The 23,476-nt window shown below is 45.6% G+C and overlaps 1 protein-coding gene across 5 annotated transcripts in view; it reads left to right on the top strand.

The window, feature by feature from the left end:
- Positions 1–5,683, top strand: part of LOC123452170 — a 32,612-nt gene extending 26,929 nt beyond the window's left edge. For 4 of the 5 annotated variants that reach the window (XM_045128782.1, XM_045128774.1, XM_045128803.1 and 1 more), the window contains 8 exons: positions 1,115–1,488; positions 1,595–2,009; positions 2,091–2,417; positions 2,891–3,701; positions 3,800–3,858; positions 4,317–4,754; positions 5,115–5,153; positions 5,244–5,683. In XM_045128782.1, the coding sequence (XP_044984717.1) occupies positions 1,115–1,488; positions 1,595–2,009; positions 2,091–2,417; positions 2,891–3,701; positions 3,800–3,858; positions 4,317–4,754; positions 5,115–5,153; positions 5,244–5,435 (2,655 nt within the window). In that variant the 3' untranslated portion in view covers positions 5,436–5,683. Of the gene's footprint in view, positions 1–1,114; positions 1,489–1,594; positions 2,010–2,090; positions 2,418–2,890; positions 3,702–3,799; positions 3,859–4,273; positions 4,755–5,114; positions 5,154–5,243 lie in introns of those variants that run through there. The other variant, XM_045128789.1, reaches the window with a different exon arrangement.
- Positions 5,684–23,476: the final 17,793 nt, after the last annotated feature.

Genomic DNA, 23,476 nt, shown 5'->3' with positions numbered 1-23,476 from the left:
GAACATCGGGAGGGCGGTCAGGGTAGATCGGGTGGCAGAAATCATTTGGTTTGAAAGCCTGTAGGATCATCCCACGTAGGTGGGAAACCCCGTGCCATGAGGATGAGCAGCAGGGAGTCCCAACAGACGGAGTCAAAAGTTTCCGGAAGTCGAGCTTGAAAATCATAGCGTGGGCCTTTCTGATGTGGCAGGCACTAAGGAGTTCTGCGGCGTAGATAAAGTTTTCTGCGATATTTCTGCCAGAGATGAAGTCGGTTTGGTTGTCATGCACTAGCATAGGGATTAAGGGTTTGAACCTAATGGTGTGGCCTTAGCAATAGCTTTAGAGGGGGCAGTTTTGCAGAGAGATAGGGCGGAAAGCGTCGGCAGTTCTGGCGGAATCATTCTTAGGCAGAAGGATCATGTGAACCCGGTTGAAGCATTCAACATCGACCTGCAGGTTGGTGAAATCGTTAAAAAAGGGAAGGACAGAGTGTTTAACTGAGTGCTGGAATCTGCGATAGAAGCCTGGCTCCAGCCCATCTGGGCCGAGGCTAGCGTGAGGGTTCATTTGGAAAAAGGCATCCTGGATCTCCTGCGGAGAGAAGGGAGTGTCCAGTTGGGAGAGCTGAGGGACTTGGTCATGGATTTTGGATTATCATTTCCCCCTAGTGTTACACTTCTTCCAAGTGCTGTGCTGTTGCACAGGCTTTCCATTTGGGTGGGTGGGTGGGTGGGGGTGGGGGGAGTGTTCAGGATTATTAGTGTTGGTCTAGGAGTCCTTATTAGGCTATATTTCCTTTCTTGCATCTCAGGTCTTGTATACTATATATTTGTTGTTGAACAGTATATGTGGATTGCCTATCCCTTTTCATCAGTTCGGACTTTTGGTTGCATTGGCTAGTGAGTGAAGCTTAACACTTGCAATACAATAAGTTGTTTCCATAACAGAATGAGCTATTTATAATGTTTGCTTAGATCATTCTTTTGTAATTAAGAACAACATCCCATTTTCATTATTTTTGCCTAGTTGTTTTAATCTTTTTTCCTTTGAGTAGTATTTTTAGTTTTGTATACTATCTGTATGGTTGCTGTTCAATATCACTCACTGGACGGATTTGTTTTTCTGATGTAGGTGCTTTATGCTTCCTCCAAGAATAGACAGCTTCATGGACAGGCAAGCATTTCTGATACACAACATAAAAAATCTAATTCTAGATCAACCTCTCAGAAAAGGAAAAGATCGGCTAATGAGATTGCCATGAAGTTTATTAAGCAAAAAGTCGAAGCTAGTGGATCATCCTCACAGAGGTTAGTCAAGTCTATTCTGGATGAAGAAATAACAGAGAAAATCTCTCCATCACCCACTGACCTACCAGAACAACGTCATCGAGCTGGCAGCACTCCCACAAACAACATTGTTGGTACTTTCTTGCATACAAATAAAGACAAGGGGGACAGCAGACGCATGGGAAAGAAAATTTTCTTTTGGACATCCGAATCTGACAGGTATTGACCATCCATATTCTTGTATATAAAAAAAATCAGTTACACTTGATAATGATTCAAAGTTTTCCATGATGCTTGGGGCCTGATCTATTTTTATTATTTTCAGAAAATTGCTCATGGCATACACTAGATACCGCACAAGACGTGGAGCAAAAATATCCCGTGTAGCTTGGAACTCTATTTCTGATCTTCCAGCTCTACCAGCTGCATGTTGTAAAAGGATGTCAACCTTAAGAGCTAAAACAAACATAAGAACAGCTGTGAATCGAATCTGCAACATTCTTGCAATACGGTATAAGAGATCAAAAGCAAAAGAATTATCAAATTCTAGTTATGAGAATTCTGCAGATTCAGATTCTGAGCAATTCAATTGGGATAATTTCGATGATCCAGAAATAAGAAATGCACTTGATGAAATCCTTGAATTCATTCGACTAGGAAACATGGGCCAGACCAATCGGATTAGTCCAGAGAATGAAAGGAGCAATGATGATGTCCCTGAGGAAATTCCTACTGAGCAGGTATGACCGGTCAGTAATTTTACATTTCTCTTCAGCCAATATAAACTATTTAATATTGACTTTTCACCTCCAAATAATCAGGTCATGCAATGTCCAAGCAGCACAAGCATTGTAGCTCCAGAGAATGTGGAATTGTGTACACGTTCCAATTCAATGCATCCAAGTAAAAACATGGCAATTCCCTGCAGTGTTCATGAAAACGACATTAGACTCAACAAAGCTGAAATTACTAGAAGAGGTGTATGCAAATCCTTGGCAATTGCCAATGCATTGGAGCTCCTGAAGGTGTTTCTTCTGAGTTCATCATCGGATTCAGAAGCACAAGCTGCATTAAAAGCCACCTTTCAGCTTTATTCAGAGAGTGAAATTTTTACTGCCCTTTCCTTTCTGAGAGGGAAGAACTTCTTGGTTAGTATGTGTAATTTATCCATCAGTATATCAGTTCTCTTTTATTTATTTCTTCACTATGCTCTATATGTTTTGATATGTAGTAGCTCCCCTTGCTGAGACCTGCATCTGAAAAATCAAATGTATTGATAATATCATTAAAATTTAATATCAGTATCTTATATGCAATGTTGAGTTTCATTAGTTGAAAAAGAAGATTGTTCTTTTTGCGTGAGAGGCCGATTTCTACATTTAGGTTGCATTTTCATAGGATTAAACATAATATATATCTGAAACGTGGTCGTATCACAAATCATCATTAGGAGATTAGCTTTGTACAACTTAGACGCACTACTGTAAGCTTGCCTATGGTGGATATCGATGTTGGTTCTAATGTGGATGGCTAGAACTATGTTAAGCCAAAGTATAAATGTGTGTAATTACATTCCTGCACCACTGTCTCTGACTTCTACATACTACCCCCTGTTTTGCAGGTTACTGGAAATGGAATGAAACCTGTAACCCTTTCTGGAAAATTCTTCTTTGATGCTTCTTATTCACCCTTCCCATATGGTTCAGGGAAAAAGGCTTCTGAATTTTTGAAATGGCTTGTAGGGCAGCGAAAGAATATTGTGGACAGTACAGTTTATTTGCATCCAGATCCACAGTGCGGGGAAATTGTTCATCTCTTTTCTCTGGTGTTGTCAGGAGAGCTACTCATTTCACCTTCTTTGCCAAGTGAAGGAGTTGGTGAGGCTGATGAACCTAACAGCTTCAGTCCTTTAATCGAGGATACCAGTGATTTGGATGACTGTACTCATAAACGCAAGGGTACAGAGTTGGAAAGCAGTAGGACTAAGAGACACAAACCTTTGCCCCATATAGATAGCCGCCGAGAGAAAGGTTTCCCTGGTATCCAAGTGGCTTTGAATCAAGAGAGTATTCAAGCAAACAATCCCATGCAAGTGTTACATCATAAAGAATGCCTTATGTTTACTTTAGCTAGGGAAATGGGCAGCAAGGATGTTGATTCCCAGGTAGAAAGCTATGACATGTTGCTAGACTTAAACGATCTGAATTCATGTCGCTGTTTATTGTCTGCATCTCATTTGGAGAATTCTTATAGCGGATGGCCCTGGGATGCTATGAAAATATATGCCGAACAGTTACCATCATTATCTTGTAATAAAAGTAAACCGATCATTCTTTCATCTGACCTGTTCAGAAATGCATTTTGTATTATTCGTCAAACTGGTGAACAAGGAGTTAATCTGAGGGAAATGTCACAGGCACTGCATCCACTAGGTACTCTTTAAAAACTGGTGTTGTTTTTGTAGAAGTTGTATAAATCTACATCCTTTTTGCTATGATTCATTTTATTTGGTTTTATCCACTGCATGCAGGCATGCAATCTATCAGTTTGGTTGTTGATATGCTTGAGAGATTTCAGCTGGCCATTAAGGTAAATCTGTGCATATGTATATGGTAGATTGGTGTACCTATTTTTATTATTTATTACTGATTAAAATTTACTTCTGTTGTTTTACATTCTTTCTTTTGTTTCCTTTCTTATCCCTAGTTCCGCATCAATTCAACAGACAGATAGTGATATTCCTTTCTTTCTATATTGAGTATTGTTCACTGAAAATTGGCATCAACATTGTTAAATATGTACTCCTTTGCTTCACAGTACTTGTTCTAGAGTTGGGCACAACGACTAAGAATATCTGACCCTCAATTAGTCCTCTCTAAGGTGTGCATATGGTGGAAGAACTTAGTGATTCAATTAAGGAAGGATAAGGTCGTAAAAAATGGCCAAAATTGTGTAGAAGTTGTAGAAGATCAAGTATTCTGAAGACTACATTTGTTATTTCCAGGACATCAATTAACACATAGGAGTCTAAATTTGGTCAATGGCAGGTCAATGCATATGATGGTGTGCAGATTGTTGACTCATTGCATAAGCCAAAGTATCATGTAACCACACTCGCTGAATACAGCCATTGCAGCTGTTTGCAAGCTCCTGCTCCTGAAATGGCATCAACTGGAGACACCAGAAATATACTGAAAGAGAAGCACTCGACGATGCCTATTAATTTGTATCAAACTGTAAGGAAGCTTGGCGAGGGGCACACTGTCACAGTTGTTAATGCTGAAAGGAAGTCAAGCTCTCATCTGCACGGTCGAAGTCCTGGAGATGATGGAAGGCCATCTACTTGCTGTCATGTTTGCAAAAGCCATATTTATCATCCAATATTACCATGGATAAATGGTGATGGCAGTATGAATAGCACTGTCTATGAAAGTTTAAGTCGTCGAATTATTGGATATGTCATGCAATATCCAGGAATTTCTGAGGTGAGCGTGTTTATTTTTAGACCTGCTTGTTTCCTTATGGGAAGGTCTATATATGCAATTGGATTTGTGAGTTGTTGGGTCAGTTGTATTAATGCTATGAAGAAAGTACGCTTGTATCGACTTTCAAAATAGGCAACCTTGTAGGGAGATCTTATTTATGGGTGTTGCAAATCTAAACTTCATATCATAATATCACTTAAAACACTCATATTTAATGTTTTCTAAATCCATCAGACAGTTGTTCTGAATGTTATTAGTTACTGAAAGATGTTTGCATTTCCTTATGGAGTCATGATTCTACCTATAACTGTCAATATTGTTGAATTAAAAATTGCTCTGCTATGCCGTTACGTGTATCAGGAGGACGGAATCCGTCGGATGGATGTACTGAATCCTCAGGTACGTATGTTGGCTACATTATACTATCATGTTTGTACTATACATTCGATATTCAAATTTTAGTAACTAGTTTACCCTATCCATCTGCAGACATGCAGGACCTTGCTGGGGAAGCTGACAATTGACAAACACCTATATGTTCATGTTGGATTGTTTGATGAAGATGTGCCTAGTGCTCCCACCATGCTCTGGGGTCTTTTGAAGCAAGGTCACCATGAAGAACGCTCCAGGTCTGCAAGGCGGCGCTACTTCGCTAATCCGATGAGCACCTTCATGCTGTAGGATATATGTGGATGGCCTGTTCTATATATATTTTAGCACCTTCATGCTGTAGGATATATATGGATGGCCTGTTCTATATTTATTAGTGCCCTCCCTCCCTTGTAAAATATGCTACTCCCTCCGATCCATATTAACTATCGCTTACTAAATCAGCGACAATTAATATGGATCAGAGAGGGTACGTCATTTTAGTTTTGTCTTAATAAGTTATAGTATGCTGCATATATATGTGAGATAACTTAGAATTATTGATTCTGTGTGCATATTATATCTGTATATACAAGTGAGGTTGTATATATATAGTATTCGACTTAGACCGCGGACTGATATAATCTTTATAGCATACAGATGGGAACAATGGACATTAGTTTATTAGAAGGATACGTTACCATGAAACATGTTTGCATTACCTATTGGACAATGGGTCGTTTAAAGTTTAGAATATCAGTTGAATACACCTGAACTTCTGACATGATGCTACATCAGGATTATGGAGACGTTGTAGCCGTTGATCCCGCATCGAACGGTCATCAAGGACTTGCGCATCCCTGTACCATTTCCGGCAAAAATGCAACAGTGCCACAACCACTCTACTCTCTTTTTCTTCTTTCCTCTCGTGTTGTAACTTGTAAGGCTATAAAGCGAGGTGCCATAGACTGTGAAATCTTATCTTGATGTTTTTAGGGTTTCCCCCCTTCCGCAGCCAGTGTTCCTTGCCGGCTCATGTTCATCTATAACGTGTTCGAACTTGTCAATCTTTCCTCTGAATTAGTAAAGAAACATGTTGAGTTCAGACCATTTTGGGTCTGACAGCTCATCGGCGGTCTGTAAGGTCGTCGCCTCGCCGCTGCTCACCCACGGTGGCCGAGCTGCCTCGTTTCCTCTGCTGCGATCTCTGTCCTCCTCCTCCGGCCAGCCTGTGTGCGTCGAAGCTGAGCTACTACCTGACCCCGAGAGAACCCGACAGATGGCGGAGATGGACACCAGGAAGCGGCATCTCTTCAACCTCGTCGCCGAAATGGAGATGAGAGGCCTACGTCCTACGTACACGTGCACGGAGGATGTATACCAGGCTAATCCCAACGCCTCTTTGGACACGCTTGTGCTAATCCCGATGGTCACTGACCCTGGTATGATCGCCATCCCAAAGAACTAGCAGCACATACTGATCTTCCGCAACTTGTATTTCCATGAGGCCATAGGCCAGTATATATACATGTACAGGTGATGGACCATATGCAGGAAACCCTTTATATATTGGGATAAATACAAAAGGGCACATGACTTATATTAGAACTTTAACACCCCCCTCAAACTCATGGTGGATGAACAACACTGTGTTTGGAGAGATAAAAGCCATGTTATGCTCTAGTCTGGGCCTTCGTCAGGAAATCCGCCAACTGTAACTCGGAAGGCACATATTGAAGAGCAACAACCTGATCCTGCACAGCAGCGCGCACATAGAAAGCATCAACGCTAATATGCTTGGTGAGCTCATGCTTCACAGGATCGCGCGCAATGCTAATAACACCTGTACTATCAGATAAGAGCAGAGTCGGTGTTGTTGGAAATATGCCCTAGAGGCAATAATAAATTAGTTATTATTATATTTCTTAGTTCATGATAATCGTTTATTATCCATGCTATAATTGTATTGATTGGAAACACAATACTTGTGTGGATACATAGACAAAACACTGTCCCTAGTAAGCCTCTAGTTGACTAGCTCGTTGATCAAAGATGGTCAAGGTTTCCTAGCCATAGGCAAGTGTTGTCACTTGATAACGGGATCACATCATTAGGAGAATCATGTGATGGACTAGACCCAAACTAATAGACGTAGCATGTTGATCGTGTCATTTTATTGCTACTGTTTTCTGCGTGTCAAGTATTTGTTCCTATGACCATGAGATCATATAACTTACTAGCACCGGAGGAATACTTTGTGTGTATCAAACGTCGCAACGTAACTGGGTGACTATAAAGATGCTCTACAGGTATCTCCGAAGGTGTTCGTTAAGTTAGTATGGATCGAGACTGGGATTTGTCACTCCGTGTGACGGAGAGGTATCTCAGGGCCCACTCGGTAATACAACATCACACACAAGCCTTGCAAGCAATGCGACTTAGTGTAAGTTGCGGGATCTTGTATTACGGAACGAGTAAAGAGACTTGCCGGTAAACGAGATTGAAATAGGTATACGGATACTGACGATCGAATCTCGGGCAAGTAACATACCGGAGGACAAAGGGAATGACACACGGGATTATATGAATCCTTGGCACTGAGGTTCAAACGATAAGATCTCCGTAGAATATGTAGGATCCAATATGGGCATCCAGGTCCCGCTATTGGATATTGACCGAGGAGTCTCTCGGGTCATGTCTACATAGTTCTCGAACCCGCAGGGTCTGCACACTTAAGGTTCGGCGTTGTTTTATGCGTATTTGAGTTATATGGTTGGTTACCGAATGTTGTTCGGAGTCCCGGATGAGATCACGGATGTCACGAGGGTTTCCAGAATGGTCCGGAAACGAAGATTGATATATAGGATGACCTCATTTGGTTACCGGAAGGTTTTCGTGCATTACCGGAAAAGTTTCGGGCTCATCGGTAGTGTACTGGGAGTGCCGGGAGGGGTGCCGGGGACCATCAGGAGGGGTGTCACGCCCCCAAGGGGTCTCATGGGCTATGAGAAGAGATAAACCAGCCCCTAGTGGGTTGGAATAAGTTCCCACTAAGGCCCATAAGGTTTGAGAAGGAAAAAACACAAGGTGGAAAGAGTTTCCAAGTGGGAAGGTGGAATCCTACTCCAAGTAGGATTGGAGTAGGACTCCTCCACCTCCAATTTCGGCCAAACCTTTAGGTTTTGAGGCTGCCTCCTCCCCTCCCTCCTTCCTATATATAGTGGGGTTTTAGGGCTGATTTGAGACAACTTTTGCCACGGCAGCCCAACCACATATCTCCACGGTTTTACCTCTAGATCGCGTTTCCGCGGAGCTCGGGCGGAGCCCTACTGAGACAAGATCATCACCAACCTACGGAGCGCCGTCACGCCGCCGGAGAACTCTTCTACCTCTCCGTCTCTCTTGCTGGATCAAGAAGGCCGAGATCATCGTCGAGCTGTACGTGTGCTGAACGCGGAGGTGCCGTCCGTTCGGCACTAGATCGTGGGACTGATCGCGGGACGGTTCGCGGGGCGGATCGAGGGACGTGAGGACGTTCCACTACATCAACCGCGTTCACTAACGCTTCTGTTGTACGGTCTACAAGGGTACGTAGATCACACATCCCCTCTCGTAGATGGACATCACCATGATAGGTCTTCGTGCGCATAGGAAAATTTTTGTTTCCCATGCGACGTTCCCCAACAATGGTATCAGAGCTAGGTTCATGCGTAGATGTATTCTCGAGTAGAACACAAAAGTTTTTGTGGGCGGTGATGTGCGTTTTGCTGCCCTCCTTAGTCTTTTCTTGATTCCGCGGTATTGTTGGATCGAAGCGGCTCAGACCGACATTACTCGTACGCTTACGAGAGACTGGTTTCATCGCTACGAGTAACTCCGTTGCTCAAAGATGACTGGCGGGTGTCAGTTTCTCCAACTTTAGTTGAATCAGAATTGACCGAGGAGGTCCTTGGATGAGGTTAAATAGCAACTCATATATCTCCGTTGTGGTGTTTGCGTAAGTAAGATGCGATCCTACTAGATACCCATGGTCACCACGTAAAACATGCAACAACAAAATTAGAGGACGTCTAACTTGTTTTTGCAGGGTATGCTTGTGATGTGATATGGCGAACGATGTGATGTGATATATTGGATGTATGAGATGATCATGTTGTAATAGTTAATATCGACTTGCACGTCGATGGTACGGCAACCGGCAGGAGCCATAGGGTTGTCTTTAAACTAATGTTTGTGCTTGCAGATGCGTTTACTATTTTGTTAGGATGTAGCTTTAGTAGTAATAGCATGAGTAGCACGACAACCCCGATGGCGACACGTTGATGGAGATCATGATGATGGAGATCATGGTGTGACGCCGGTGACAAGAAGATCGTGCCGGTGCTTTGGTGATGGAGATCAAGGAGCACGTGATGATGGCCATATCATGTCACTTATGAATTGCATGTGATGTTAATCCTTTTATGCACCTTATCTTGCTTATAACGACGGTAGCATTATGAGGTGATCTCTCACTAAAATTTCAAGACGACATTGTGGTCTCCCCGACTGTGCACCGTTGCGACAGTTCTTCGTTTCGAGACACAACGTGATGATCGGGTGTGATAGACTCAACGTTCACATACAACGGGTGCAAAACAGTTGCACACGCGGAACACTCGGGTTAAGCTTGACGAGCCTAGCTTGTGCAGACATGGCCTCGGAACACATGAGACCGAAAGGTCGAGCATGAATCGTATAGTTGATATGATTTGCATAGAGATGCTTACCACTGAAACTATTCTCGACTCACGTGATGATCGGACTTGAGATAGTGGATTTGGATCATGTACCACTCAAATGACTAGAGAGATGTACTTTTTGAGTGCGAGTTCTTAAGTAATATGATTAGTTTGAACTAATTTTCATGAACATAGTCTAATAGTCTTTGCGAATTACGATGTAGCTTGCGCTATAGCTCTACTGTTTTTATATGTTCCTAGAGAAAATTTAGTTGAAAGTTGACAGTAGCAAACTTTGCAGACTGAGTCTGTAAAACCGAGGATTGTCCTCGTTGCTGCGCAGAAGGCTTATGTCCTTAATGCACCACTCGGCGTGCTGCACCTCGAGCGTCGTCTGTAGATGTTGTGAACATCCGACATACACGTTTATGATGACTACACGATAGTTCAGTGCAAAATACTTAATGGCTTAGAAGCAAGGCGCCGAAGACGTTTTGAAACGTCACGGAACATAAGTGATGTTCTAAAGAGATGAAATTGTGATTTCATGCTTGTGCCCTTGTTAAGAGGTACGAGACCTCCAACAAGATTCTTTGTCCACAAAGTAAGGAGAAAAACTCAATCGTTGAGCGTGTGCTCAGATTGTCTGAGTACGACAATCGCTTGAATCAAGTGGGAGTTAATCTTCCAGATGAGACAGTGATAGTTCTCCAAAGTCACTGCCACCAAGCTGTGAGAGCTTCGTGATGAACTATAACATATCAAGGATAGATACAATGATCCTTGAGCGATTCGCGATGTTTGACACTGCGAAAGTAGAAATCAAGAAGGAGCATCAATAGTTGATGGTTTGTAGAACCACTAAGTTTCAAGAAAGGCAAGGGCTAGAAGGGATACTTCGTGAAACGGCAAAACAGTTGCTACACTAATGAAGAGACCCGAGATTGAACCCAAACCTGAGACTGAGTGCTTCTGTAATGAGGGGAACAGTCACTGAGACGGAGCAACTCTAGATACTTGGTAGATAAGAAGGCTGGCAAAAGTCGAAAGAAGTATATTTGATATACATGATGTTGATGTGTACTTTACTAGTACTCCTAGTAGCATGAGGGTATTGGATACCGGTTCGGTTGCTAAGTGATTAGTAACACGAAATGATAGCTACGGCGTAAACGGAGACTAGCTAAAGGCGAGGTGACGATACATGTTGGAAGTGTTTCCAAGATTGATATGATCAAAACATCGCACGCTCCCTCTACCATCGGGATTGGTGTTAAACCTAAATAATTGTTATTTGGTGCTTGCGTTAAGCATGAACATGATTGGATCGTGTTTATTGCAATACGATTATTCATTTAAAGAGAATAATGGTTACTCTGTTTGCTTGAATAATCACCTTCAATGGTTTATTGAATCTCGATCGTAGTGTTACACATGTTCATAATATTGGTGCCAAAAGATACGAGGTAATGATGATAGTACCACTTACTAGTGGCACTGCCGCTTGAGTCATGTTAGTATAAATTGCATGAAGAGGCTCCATGCTGATGGATCTTCATACTCACTTGATTTTGAATCACTAGTGACATGCAAATCATACCACATGAGCAAGGCCTTATTTTCATTGAGATGAAACAAGATAGTAACTTGTTGGAAGTGATACATTTTGATGTATGCAGTCCAATGGGTGCTGAGGCACACAGTGGATATCATTATGTTCTTACTTCAATGACGATTTGAGTAGATGCAAGAGTATTTACTTAATGAATCACAAGTCTGAAATATTGAAAAGTTCAATTCTGTTTCGGAGTGAAGTTCGTCGTAATAAGAGGATAAACGGTCTACGATATGATCATAGAAATGAATATCTGAGTTACGAGTTTTGGTACGCAGTTAAGACAATGTGGAAATTGTTTCGCAGTTCATGCCACCTGGAACATCATAGTGTGATGATGTGTCTGGACGTCATAGCCACACACTATTTGGTATGGTGCATACTATGATGTCTCTTATCGAATTACCACTATCGTTTATGGGTTATGCATTAAAGACAACCGCATTCACTTTAAATAGGACACCGCGTATTTCCGTTGAGATGACACAGTATAGACTGAGGTTTAGAGAAATCTAAACTGTCGTTTCTTGAAAGTTTGGGGCTTCGACACTTATGTGAAAAAGTTTCAGTCTGATAAGCTCGAACCCAAAGCGGATAAATGCATCTTCATAGGATATCCAAAACAGTTGGGTACATCTCCTATCTCAGATCTGAAAGCAAAGTGTTTGTTTCTGGAAACAGATCCTTTCTCGAGGAAAGGTTTCTCTCGAAAGAATTGAGTGGGAGGGTAGTAGAACTTGATGAGGTTATTGAACCATCACTTCAACCAGTGTGTAGCAGGGCGCAGGAAGTTGTTCCTGTGGCGCCTACACCAATTGAAGTGGAAGCTGATGATGGTGATCATCAAGCATCGGATCAAGTTACTACAAGCCTCGTAGGTTGACAAGGTCGCGTACTACTACAGAGTGGTACGGTAACCCTGTCTTGGAGGTCATGTTGTTGAGCAACAGTGAACCTACGAGTTATGGAGAAAGCGATGGTGGGCCCAGATTCCGACAAATGGCTGGAAGCCATGAAATCCGAGAGAGGATCCATGTATGAAAAAAAAGTGTAGACTTTGGAAGAACTACTTGATGGTCATAGGACTATTGAGTAAAAATGGATCTTTAAAAGGAAGACATACGATGATGGTGATAAGTCACTATTAAGAAAAGCTCGACTTGTCGCAAAGATGTTTCCGACAAGATCAAACAGTTGACTATGATGAGACTTTCTCACTCGTAGCGATGCTAAAAGTATGTTAGTAATTGCTGCATTATTTATGAAATATTGCACGTAGGATGTCAAAACATTGTTTCCTCGACGGTTTCCTTGAGCAAACATTGTATGTGATACAACCAGGAGGTTTTGTCGATCCTAAAGATACTAGCAAGTATGCAAGCTCCAGTGATCCTTCAATGGACTGGTGCAAGCATCTCGGAGTTGGAATATACACTTTGATGAGATGATCAAAGATTTTGGGTTTGTACGAGGTTTATGAGAAACTTGTATTTCCAAAGAAGTGAGTGGGAGCACTATAGAATTTCTGATAAGTATATGTGGTTGACATATTGTTGATCAGAAGTAATGTAGAATTTCTGTAAAGCATATAAGGTTGTTTGAAAGGAGTTTTCAAAGGAATACCTGGATTGCGCTACTTGAACGTTGAGCATCAAAGATCTATGGAGATAGATCAAAAGCGCTTAATGAAAGTTTCAATAAGATGCATGCCTTGACAAGTTTTTGAAGGAGTTCAAAATAGATCAGCAAAGAAGGAGTTCTTGGTTGCGTTGTAAGGTGTAAATTTGAGTAAGACTCAAAACCCGACCACGGCAGAATAAAGAGAATAGACGAAGGTCGTCTTCTATGCCTTAGCCGTAGAATCTAAAGTATGCCATGCTGTGTACCGCACCTGATGTGTGCCTTGACTCAAAGTCTGTTGAGAGGTACAGAGAGTGATCCATGATTGAATCACTAGCAGCGGTCAAAATTTATCCTTAGTAACTAATGGACTAAGGAATTTTTCTCGATTATGGAGGTGGTTAAAGAGTTCGTCGTAAAGGGTTACGTCGATGCAAACTTTCACACTAATCCGAATAACTATGAGTAGTGAAACGGATTCGTATAGTAGAGTAGATATTTGGAGCATTTTCGAATAGCACGTAGTAGCACCATCTATAAGATGACATAAAGATTTGTAAAGAACGCACGGATCTGAAAGTTTCAGAACCGTTGACTAAAACCTCTCTCACGAGCAAGACGTGATCAGACCCCATAACTATATGGGTGTTGGATTCGTTGGAATCACATGGTGATGTGAACTAGATTATTGACTCTAGTGCAAGTGGGAGACTGTTGGAAATATGCCCTAGAGGCAATAATAAATTAGTTATTATTATATTTCTTAGTTCATGATAATCGTTTATTATCCATGCTATAATTGTATTGATTGGAAACACAATACTTGTGTGGATACATAGACAAAACACTGTCCCTAGTAAGCCTCTAGTTGACTAGCTCGTTGATCAAAGATGGTCAAGGTTTCCTAGCCATAGGCAAGTGTTGTCACTTGATAACGGGATCATATCATTAGGAGAATCATGTGATGGACTAGACCCAAACTAATAGACGTAGCATGTTGATCGTGTCATTTTATTGCTACTGTTTTCTGCGTGTCAAGTATTTGTTCCTATGACCATGAGATCATATAACTTACTAACACCGGAGGAATACTTTGTGTGTATCAAACGTCGCAACGTAACTGGGTGACTATAAAGATGCTCTACAGGTATCTCCGAAGGTGTTCGTTAAGTTAGTATGGATCAAGACTGGGATTTGTCACTCCATGAGACGGAGAGGTATCTCGGGGCCCACTCGGTAATACAACATCACACACAAGCCTTGCAAGCAATGTGACTTAGTGTAAGTTGCGGGATCTTGTATTACGGAACGAGTAAAGAGACTTGCGGTAAACGAGATTGAAATAGGTATACGGATACTGACGATCGAATCTCGGGCAAGTAACATACCGAAGGACAAAGGGAATGACATGCGGGATTATATGAATCCTTGGCACTGAGGTTCAAACGATAAGATCTTCGTAAAATATGTAGGATCCAATATGGGCATCCAGGTCCCGCTATTGGATATTGAACGAGGAGTCTCTCGGGTCATGTCTACATAGTTCTCGAACCCGCAGGGTCTGCACACTTAAGGTTCGACGTTGTTTTATGCGTATTTGAGTTATATGGTTGGTTACCGAATGTTGTTCGGAGTCCCGGTTGAGATCACAGACGTCACGAGGGTTTCCAGAATGGTCCGAAAACGAAGATTGATATATAGGATGACCTCATTTGGTTACCGGAAGGTTTTCGTGCATTACCGGAAAAGTTTCGAGCTCATCGGTAGTGTACTGGGAGTGCCGGGAGGGGTGCCGGGGACCATCAGGAGGGGTGTCACGCCCCCAAGGGGTCTCATGGGCTATGGGAAGAGATAAACCAGCCCCTAGTGGGTTGGAATAAGTTCCCACTAAGGCCCATAAGGTTTGAGAAGGAAAAAACACAAGGTGGAAAGAGTTTCCAAGTGGGAAGGTGGAATCCTACTCCAAGTAGGATTGGAGTAGGACTCCTCCACCTCCAATTTCGGCCAAACCTTTAGGTTTTGAGGCTGCCTCCTCCCCTCCCTCCTTCCTATATATAGTGGGGTTTTAGGGCTGATTTGAGACAACTTTTGCCACGGCAGCCCAACCACATATCTCCACGGTTTTACCTCTAGATCGCGTTTCCGCGGAGCTCGGGCGGAGCCCTACTGAGACAAGATCATCACCAACCTACGGAGCGCCGTCACGCCGCCGGAGAACTCTTCTACCTCTCCGTCTCTCTTGCTGGATCAAGAAGGCCGAGATCATCGTCGAGCTGTACGTGTGCTGAACGCGGAGGTGCCGTCCGTTCGGCACTAGATCGTGGGATGGTTCGCAGGGCGGATCGAGGGACGTGAGGACGTTCCACTACATCAACCGCATTCACTAACGCTTCTGTTGTACGGTCTACAAGGGTACGTAGATCACACATCCCCTCTCGTAGATGGACATCACCATGATAGGTCTTCGTGCGCGTAGGAAATTTTTTGTTTCCCATGCGACGTTCCCCAACAGGTGTTGTGATAGAAACACCAAAATCCTGAAGTAACCATCGTAACCAAGTCACCTCTGCCGTCAAAAGAGCCATCGCTCGCAACTCATCCTCTGCACTCGAACGGGAAACTGCAATCTGTTTCTTCGTCTTCCAGGCAATGAGAGAACCACCAAGAAAAACACAGTAAGCAGAAAGTGAACGGCGATCTGAAGGATCACTAGCCCACGTAGCATCTGAATAGGCCTGAAGCTGTAAAGAACTGGAGCGAGGAAAGAATAGACGGTGAGAGATCGTGCCCCGAAGATATCGGAGAACACGGAGGAGATGACTATAGTGAACCGATGTGGGAGTAGAGACAAACTGACTCAGAATATGAACCGGATAAGAGATATCCGAACGAGTGACAGCTAGATAAACAAGACTGCCAACAAGATGACGATAGCGCGTCGGGTCAGGCAGGGGATCACCATCAGTAGCAGAGAGGTGAACATTGAGCTCTATACGAGTCTCAACAATGCGCTCATCAGTAAGAGCTGCACGAGCAAGAAGATCCTGGATATACTTTTCCTGGGATATAAAGAAGCCCTCAGAGGTAGAAGAGACTTCAATCCCAAGAAAGCAGCGGTGTTGCGGCGGAAGACATGCGGGCGGCAACGGCCCTCAATGCAGCGACGACCGTGTTGATGGAGTGTCGGTCGTTGCACCGACTAAGCGACCGCCATAGCTGTAGGAAGCCACACAATTTGAAAATTGCATCAGTTGCACGGAGAGGAATTACATGCTCTATCACAAGCTTATTATGAATATTTCATAGGGTCCACAGGAGGGCACCGATGGTAACCCAGAAGGTCGGTCTCACAGCGGCGCTGTGTGCCCCAAGCACCTCGGCAAACATGTCAGGCAGGTTGTCGTGGCACCAACTGCCCCCAATCACCTCCCGTACATAGCTTCACATGAACCTAGCAGCCGGGCAAGTGAAGAAGATATGGTTGCAATCCTCTAGGACCCTACGCAGAGGACACAACCCATCGGATGGTCCTTGCCTTTTCAACACCTCTGTCCCGGATGGGAGCCGACCACGCACCAACTACCACAGGAATATACGGATCTTCAGCGGCAACTTGAATTCCCACAGAAAGTTCAGTTCGGTCGGTGCCAGAGTTGGCAAGATCGTAGAGATTTGGTGGAAAACCTTCCATTAGGCTTAAGCTGCCAGTGGATTACATCCTCCTCCACGGACAGAGAGTGTAGAGCCACACGCTGAACTAACTCATCTCAGAGGCCCCGCTCAGCGGGACCGAAGGACCTCCTGAAGGCGATACCCGCTAGGTTGGATAGAGTGCGTGCAACTGAGATGAATTGTTGTGCGCACATGTAGAAGAGAGGCTGGAAACAAGTGGCGAAGGCCTGGGGGCCGCACCATCGATCAAGCCAAAATAAAGTGGAATTGCCCCGTCCCACTTCTATGGAGGAGCCTATCGGCAGAACATGCATGAGCCAAACAATGGATTGCCAGAACTGCGATCCCCCATACCTAGGGGCGAACGCCAGTGGCTGTCCACGAAGGTATTTAGCCTGAATGATATCTAACCATAGGCCTCCTTCACCGGAGCCAATCCTCCATAGCCATTTAGCTAGGAGGGCAATATTTATCCGTTTGGATGATATAATCCCAAGACCGCTCGGGTCCTTGGGTTTACATATCTCAGACCATTTGACCATGTGATATTTCTGTTTATCGCTTTTCCCGCCAAGAAAAATCGGGACTGGTACTTGGCGATATCATGGTGAAGGGATTCATTAAGACTATAGAATCCCATCAGATACATCAATAAACTCGTCAACGACGAGTTGATCAGAAAAACCCTAGCCGCTTTGGACGGCCAACGTCCTTTCCATGGCTCCACCCGGTGTTGGACCTTGGTCACCGAGGGCCTCAAATCTTTTTCTAGGATTCGAGAGTCACTGATGGGCATGCCGAGGTAGGTGGTCGCGAAGGTCCCGAGACGACAGTTAAGTCTGTTCGCTATACTAAGCTTCTCCTTGTCCGAATAACCCAAGACCATTACTTCGCTCTTGGCGAAGCTAATTGTTAGGCCGGACATCTCCTGGAAGCACAACCGAAGGAATTTTAGATGGGCAATGTCGCGAGACGATCCTTCTACCACCAGGATCGTGTCATCAGCATACTGGAGGTGTGTCATTCCGCCAGCCCCAAGGAGGTGGTGGCAGAGACCCGAGAGGTGTCCGGCCCCCTTGGCCCTGTCAAGGATGGCGGTCAGGGCATCAACCACGAGGTTGAATAGGAAAGGGGAGAATGGGTCCCCTTGTCGTACGCCCTGAGCCGTGGGGAAGTAGGGGTCGACCTCGCCATTGATGTTAATGACAGTCCTACCACTCATCACCATTTGCATCACCCGGGTTATCCAATGTGAATCGAAACCCTTCTTGAATATGCATACATATGGAGAGTGCCTACTTTGTTTGCGATTTGAATGTCTAAATATGGACTACTCATTGTCAACTGTAATAATTTTCTCATGGAAGCATTGTTTTAAAAGGCTACATCTTGTTTTTGATGTGAGCCTATACTTCTTTAAATTTTTTGTTGGTACCTTTTGTTGAACTGGTTATGTATGCTTCCATGCATGTTACTTCATTGTGTCGCTGCAAGGTGGAACCTGGATGCGTATTCATATGTGGAGCTAAGCGGTGTCGTTTTCCAAACAAGCTGTAATCGAAGTTCGTTCACTGAAACTTGATTTTAAAAGTGCAGTTTATCGGCATTTGGCTGACAGAAAATGTTCTTTCAAAAGAAATTTGCTCTTATTAATGCTAGCACACGAGCATGAAACTTCTAGTGTTCTGTTTGTGATAGAGCAAATAAGCCACGACTGGTGAGAGGCCTTCGGGCGCCGGAGTGTTGCATCGTGGGTGCGCGTGCGTGCACGCGTCGGGGGCGTGACAGAGCCCAGCCGGGCGGACTAGGGTGTGTGTGTACGTCTTAGGGGGTGCATGTGTGTGTTTGGTTAGCAGCCGCGATCGACGCGGAGGGGTGACCGCGTCAGAGCGCCAGGTTCGGCCGTGCGGGTGTGTGTGTGCGCGCCAGGCGCGCGAGCTGGGAGTGTGGAACGTGGGGATCGTGGGAGGCTCGCGGCGTGTCTGTGCGCGTATAAGAGCTCCCAGTCTCTCCTGTGTATCGCTGCGCCGAGTTGGAGTTTGTGCTCTAGGAGAAATACAGGAAAGCCGTATGCGCGGCGAAGGTGTTTGTGCGCCGGGAAAACTTCTGTGTTCATCCATTTCTCCTCCGAGCTTGTCTCCGGTGATCGCCGGCGACTAGGAGTTCCATTTTCGCGCTTACAATTGGTATCAGATCCTCCGGTTCGGGAGCTCGCCGGCGACAATGGCGATCGTGCCACACGGCGGAGGCGCGGGCGGATCGGTGTCGATGACGATGCTCACGCCGGACAATTACACGGTGTAGGCCATCAAGGCGCAGACGATCCTCGACGTCCACACCGTGTGGGAGGCGGTGGCGCTGGGCGACGTGTCGGTGAACGCCAGGAAGGACAAGGCGGCGCACATGATGCTCCTGGGAGCGTTGCCGGAGGACGTGCTGCTGCAGGTGGCGACGAAGCTCACCGCCAAGGAGGTATGGGACTCCTTGAAGGTGAGGTTCGTCGGCGCCGATCGTGTCCGCGCGGCGAGTTTGGCGACACTGCGCGGGGACTTCGACCGCCTAAAGATGGCGGACGGGGAGGTGCTGGACGTGTACGCCGGGAGGTTGGCAGGGATTACGGCGCGGTTCGCGAGCCTAGGGGAGACGTTGGACGACGAGGCGCTCGTGAAGAAGCTGCTGGACACCGTCCCGGATCGACCGTTCCCCGTCGTCGCCGGCATCGACCAGTTCTGCGACACGACGACCATGGCGTTCGACGAGGCACTCGGGCGGCTGCGTGCGTTTGAAGAGCGGGTTCATCATCGTGGACAAGACGGCGGCGAGCGTGGCGGCGAAAAGCTGCTGCTGACGGCAGCGCAGTGGGCAGCACGGGAGCGTCGACACGGCGGCGCTCGGGACGACGACGACGACCAGAGGAGCGAGGCGTCAGGCAGCGGAAGAGAACGGCGAGGTCGCTGCTACAACTGCGGCCAGAGGGGGCATTTCAAGCGCGACTGCACCCGGCCGAAGAAGGAGGCAGCGGCGGCGCAGCAGGCACTGCTGGCGAACGCCGGTGACGACTTTGACGGTCCTGCACTTCTCTAAGCCACGCCTTAGGGGGTGAATGATAGAGCAAATAAGCCATGGCTGGCGAGAGGCGTTCGGGCGCCGGAGTGTTGCGTCGCGGGTGCGCGTGTGTGCGCGCGTCGGGGGGCGTGACAGAGCCCAGCCGGGGCGGACTAGGGCATGTGTGTGTACGTCTTAGGGGGTGCGTGCGTGTGTTTGGTTAGCATCCGCGATCGGCTCGGAGGGGTGACCGCGTCAGAGCGCCAGGTTCGGCCGTGCGGGCGTGTGCGTGCGCGCCGGGCGCGCGAGCCGGGAGTGTGGAGCGTGGGGATCGTGGGAGGCTCGTGGCGTGTCTGTGCGTGCGTATAAGAGCTCCCAGTCTCTCCTGTGTATCGCTGCGTCAAGTTGGAGTTTGTGCTCTAGGAAAAATACAGAAAAGCCGTATGCGCGGACGAAGGTGTTTGTGCGCCAGGAAAACTTCTGTGTTCATCCATTTCTCCTCCAAACTTGTCTCCTGTGATCGCGGGCGACTAGGAGTTCCATTTTCGCGCTTACAGTTTGGACCGTTGCTCGTTGTGCAAACCGAATAGGTTTGTCATGTTTGTTATTGTAAAGGAGTGACCGATTATATGGATGTTGCATTCGTGTTATTTTTTTTATTATATGTCGAGTCAGTCAACCGTGATACAAGGTCATGGTTATCTGAATGGCTAGGAAACAGCACGGCCGACTGCGACATGATCGACCCATCAACAAGCTTCGGTTGAAGTGTCAAGCCCTACATGATGCCTCGAGACAGGATTATGGTGGCTAGGGGAGTCATCGGTCTGTACCTTCGTGCAACTTAGGCTCTCGGTAGATTTTATCCGTGTTCATTTGACCTTCTTTTGTCGAGGCTCTCGGTTTAGCACTGCGATGCTTCATTTGGTCACTTGACCCTGTATGGAACCTTTCTCGTTTGTTTCGTTTTATTCCTTAGAGCATCTCTAGTGGATGGTGTATATGAAGGTGGATGGTAAATATACACGATGCAAACTGAAAAACGCTTTTCAATGGATCGTGTATACGGGCGTGCAAGTTTTACACGTTCATCCACGAGGCTACTCCTCGTGGAAATAAACACGCCTCGGCCACGCTCGTGGACGAAAACGAGCTGCTCCCGCCATCCTCCCGCCCTGCTCCTGCCATCCTCCCGCCTCCGTCCAGAGGCCATCGAAGCTCGCCGGCGACCACTCCCCTCTGGTAAGCTCTCTCCCTCCCTTCTATTTTCCATTCCCGTCGGTAGAGAGGAGGCGCGGGACGTCGGGCGGCTGCCGCACCGCTGGCCAGATCTGGCGGCGGCGGCGCGCGCCATGGAGAGGGGAGTGCGGGGAGAGAGGGGCGGGGGGAGGGCGGCGGCGCTGCGTGCGGGGGGAGGGCGGCGACGCTGCGTGCGGGGGGCTGCGTGCGGGGCGCGCTGCGGGGCGAGATGCGTGCGGGGCGAGATGAAGGGGCGGGGCGGCGTTGTGGGGCGAGATGCAGGGGCGGGGCGAGATGCAGGGGCGGGGCTGCAATTGCTGTTATTGCAGAATTTGCTGTCGGATTGCTGTTAATTGCTGCTATTGCAGAATTTGATGTCCATTGCTGTTAATTGCTGTCCATTGTTGCTGTCCATTGCTGTTATTTGTTGTCCATTGTTGTTGTCCATTGCTGTTAATTGCTGTCCATTGTTGCTGTCCATTGCTGTTCATTGTTGTTGTTCATTGCTGTCCATTGCTGTCAATTTGATGTCTAAAATAGCTGTCTAAAATTTGTATTTGTCTATTGCTTGCAGATGAATGATGACCAAACCTTCTTGGACATCATTGATTTTGGTTACATACAAACACAACCAGATAGTCCAATTGGAGAGCAGACAACTCCATCAATTCAGCATCGTTCTGCAATAACACAGAAAAGAAAATCCAACAAAGGAAAAAATTGGTCTAGTGACGAGGACAAGGTTCTCATAGCAGCATGGGCAAATACAAGTTCTGTAGTTGTTGTAAGAATAATTTAATGCTTTCTGCTAGTTGTTGTAAGAATAATTTGATGCTTTCTGCTAGTTGTTGTAAGAACAATTTGATGCTTTCCGCTAGTTTATTGATAGCTGCATTACAAATATAGCCGTTGGAAATATAGCCGTTGGAATATACACGTCATAATTTACACGTTCCACTGAAAAACCGGAACGTGTATAATTTAACAACGTGTATATGAACGTGTAAATGAAGATATACACGTTCAAATTTACACCATCCACTAGAGATGCTCTTAGGGCAACTTTAATGGGTTGACCCAAATGGACAACGATTTTGTCCGCTTTTTGTTCTTTTGGGTCGGTCTGACGGACATCAACGTCCGCTTCGGCATTTGGGTCGGCGCATGCGTCCAACGCTGGTCCGATTCATTTTTACCAGCGCGTGAAAAAAACATTTACAAAAATAATAATCAAGCATTAATTAAACATTAAAAGCCGGCCACGAAGACCGGTGAAAATCCATGCGTCCCCATTACATTATAATTGAAAAAGGAAAAAAAAACCTAGACATCCTCGTCATCGGCGGCGAGGTCGGGCTGCGCCGGAGCTGGCAGTGCTGGTGTTGGCCGTGGCGTAGCATGGGTGCGCTCGTTCGTCGGGCACAGTGGCCTCTTAGCATGGAGGTAGGCGGCCTCCTTCAGGAACATCGCGCGGGCATAGACGACGAGGGTGTCTATCAGTGAATAGCTCACATGCACGTCCATCATTACACACAAACAGTGAATAGCTCACACAAATGAAAATTATTCATACATAATAATACATAGTTCAAACATAAAATTTGTTCACAGTCCATAATTGAAATAGAAAATACATAGTTCATTAATTTCTAGCATAGATCCACATACGCCCACAAGATTATTGAGAACTTGCACGTGCATCTGTTGATCTCGAAGTTGTTGATACACCTCAAGAAAGTTGAAAACATGCTCTGTCTCTTGTTCCTGGAAGCGGATCTGAACTCCGGGCTTCCCAAAATCATGTGCATATGCTGCCCCTTTGTCCTCATCCTTCACAATCATGTTGTGCAATATTACACAATGTGTCATGAGCTGACAAAGTGTCTTCGGTTCCACATCATTGTAGCTGGGCGAACAATACCCTCAACGAGCTTGGAGCACTCTGAATTCTCTCTCCACATCCTTAGTAGCACCTTCTTCAATTTCTGCAAAGAAAAATTGTTTCCTACCATTGGGACTTAGATATGATCTTCACAAACACTTTCATTGAGGATAGATACCATCGACAAGTAGTACCCCATGGTGTAGTTGTGCCTGTTGTTGACGGTGTTTTTGCATGCCAGAGTCTCCCGATCATAAAGTATCTTGGCAAAGGAGATTGTCGTAGAATATTGATGTCATTGTTAGAATCAGGCATGTTGAAGAAAACATGCCAAATCAGCAAGTTCTTCGATGCCACTGGCCACTGCAAGTACGATGGTTGCCCCTGCCCGCCCAAATCTTTGGGGCAGTCATTACTTTGACAATGCATGCAATAACTGAATCAAGCATACGTGGAAAACATCTTGCCGTTTCGATTTCGATCAACCTTTATGTGTCCTCGCAGTTGGTTCTCTCAGATAATCCGCTCCAAACACCTTCACCAAGTTGCATACAAATTG

Source organism: Hordeum vulgare, chromosome 1H, assembly GCF_904849725.1.
Source record: "Hordeum vulgare subsp. vulgare chromosome 1H, MorexV3_pseudomolecules_assembly, whole genome shotgun sequence".
Taxonomy (NCBI): Eukaryota; Viridiplantae; Streptophyta; class Magnoliopsida; order Poales; family Poaceae; genus Hordeum; species Hordeum vulgare.
This window is presented reverse-complemented; position numbering and strand designations above follow the sequence as displayed.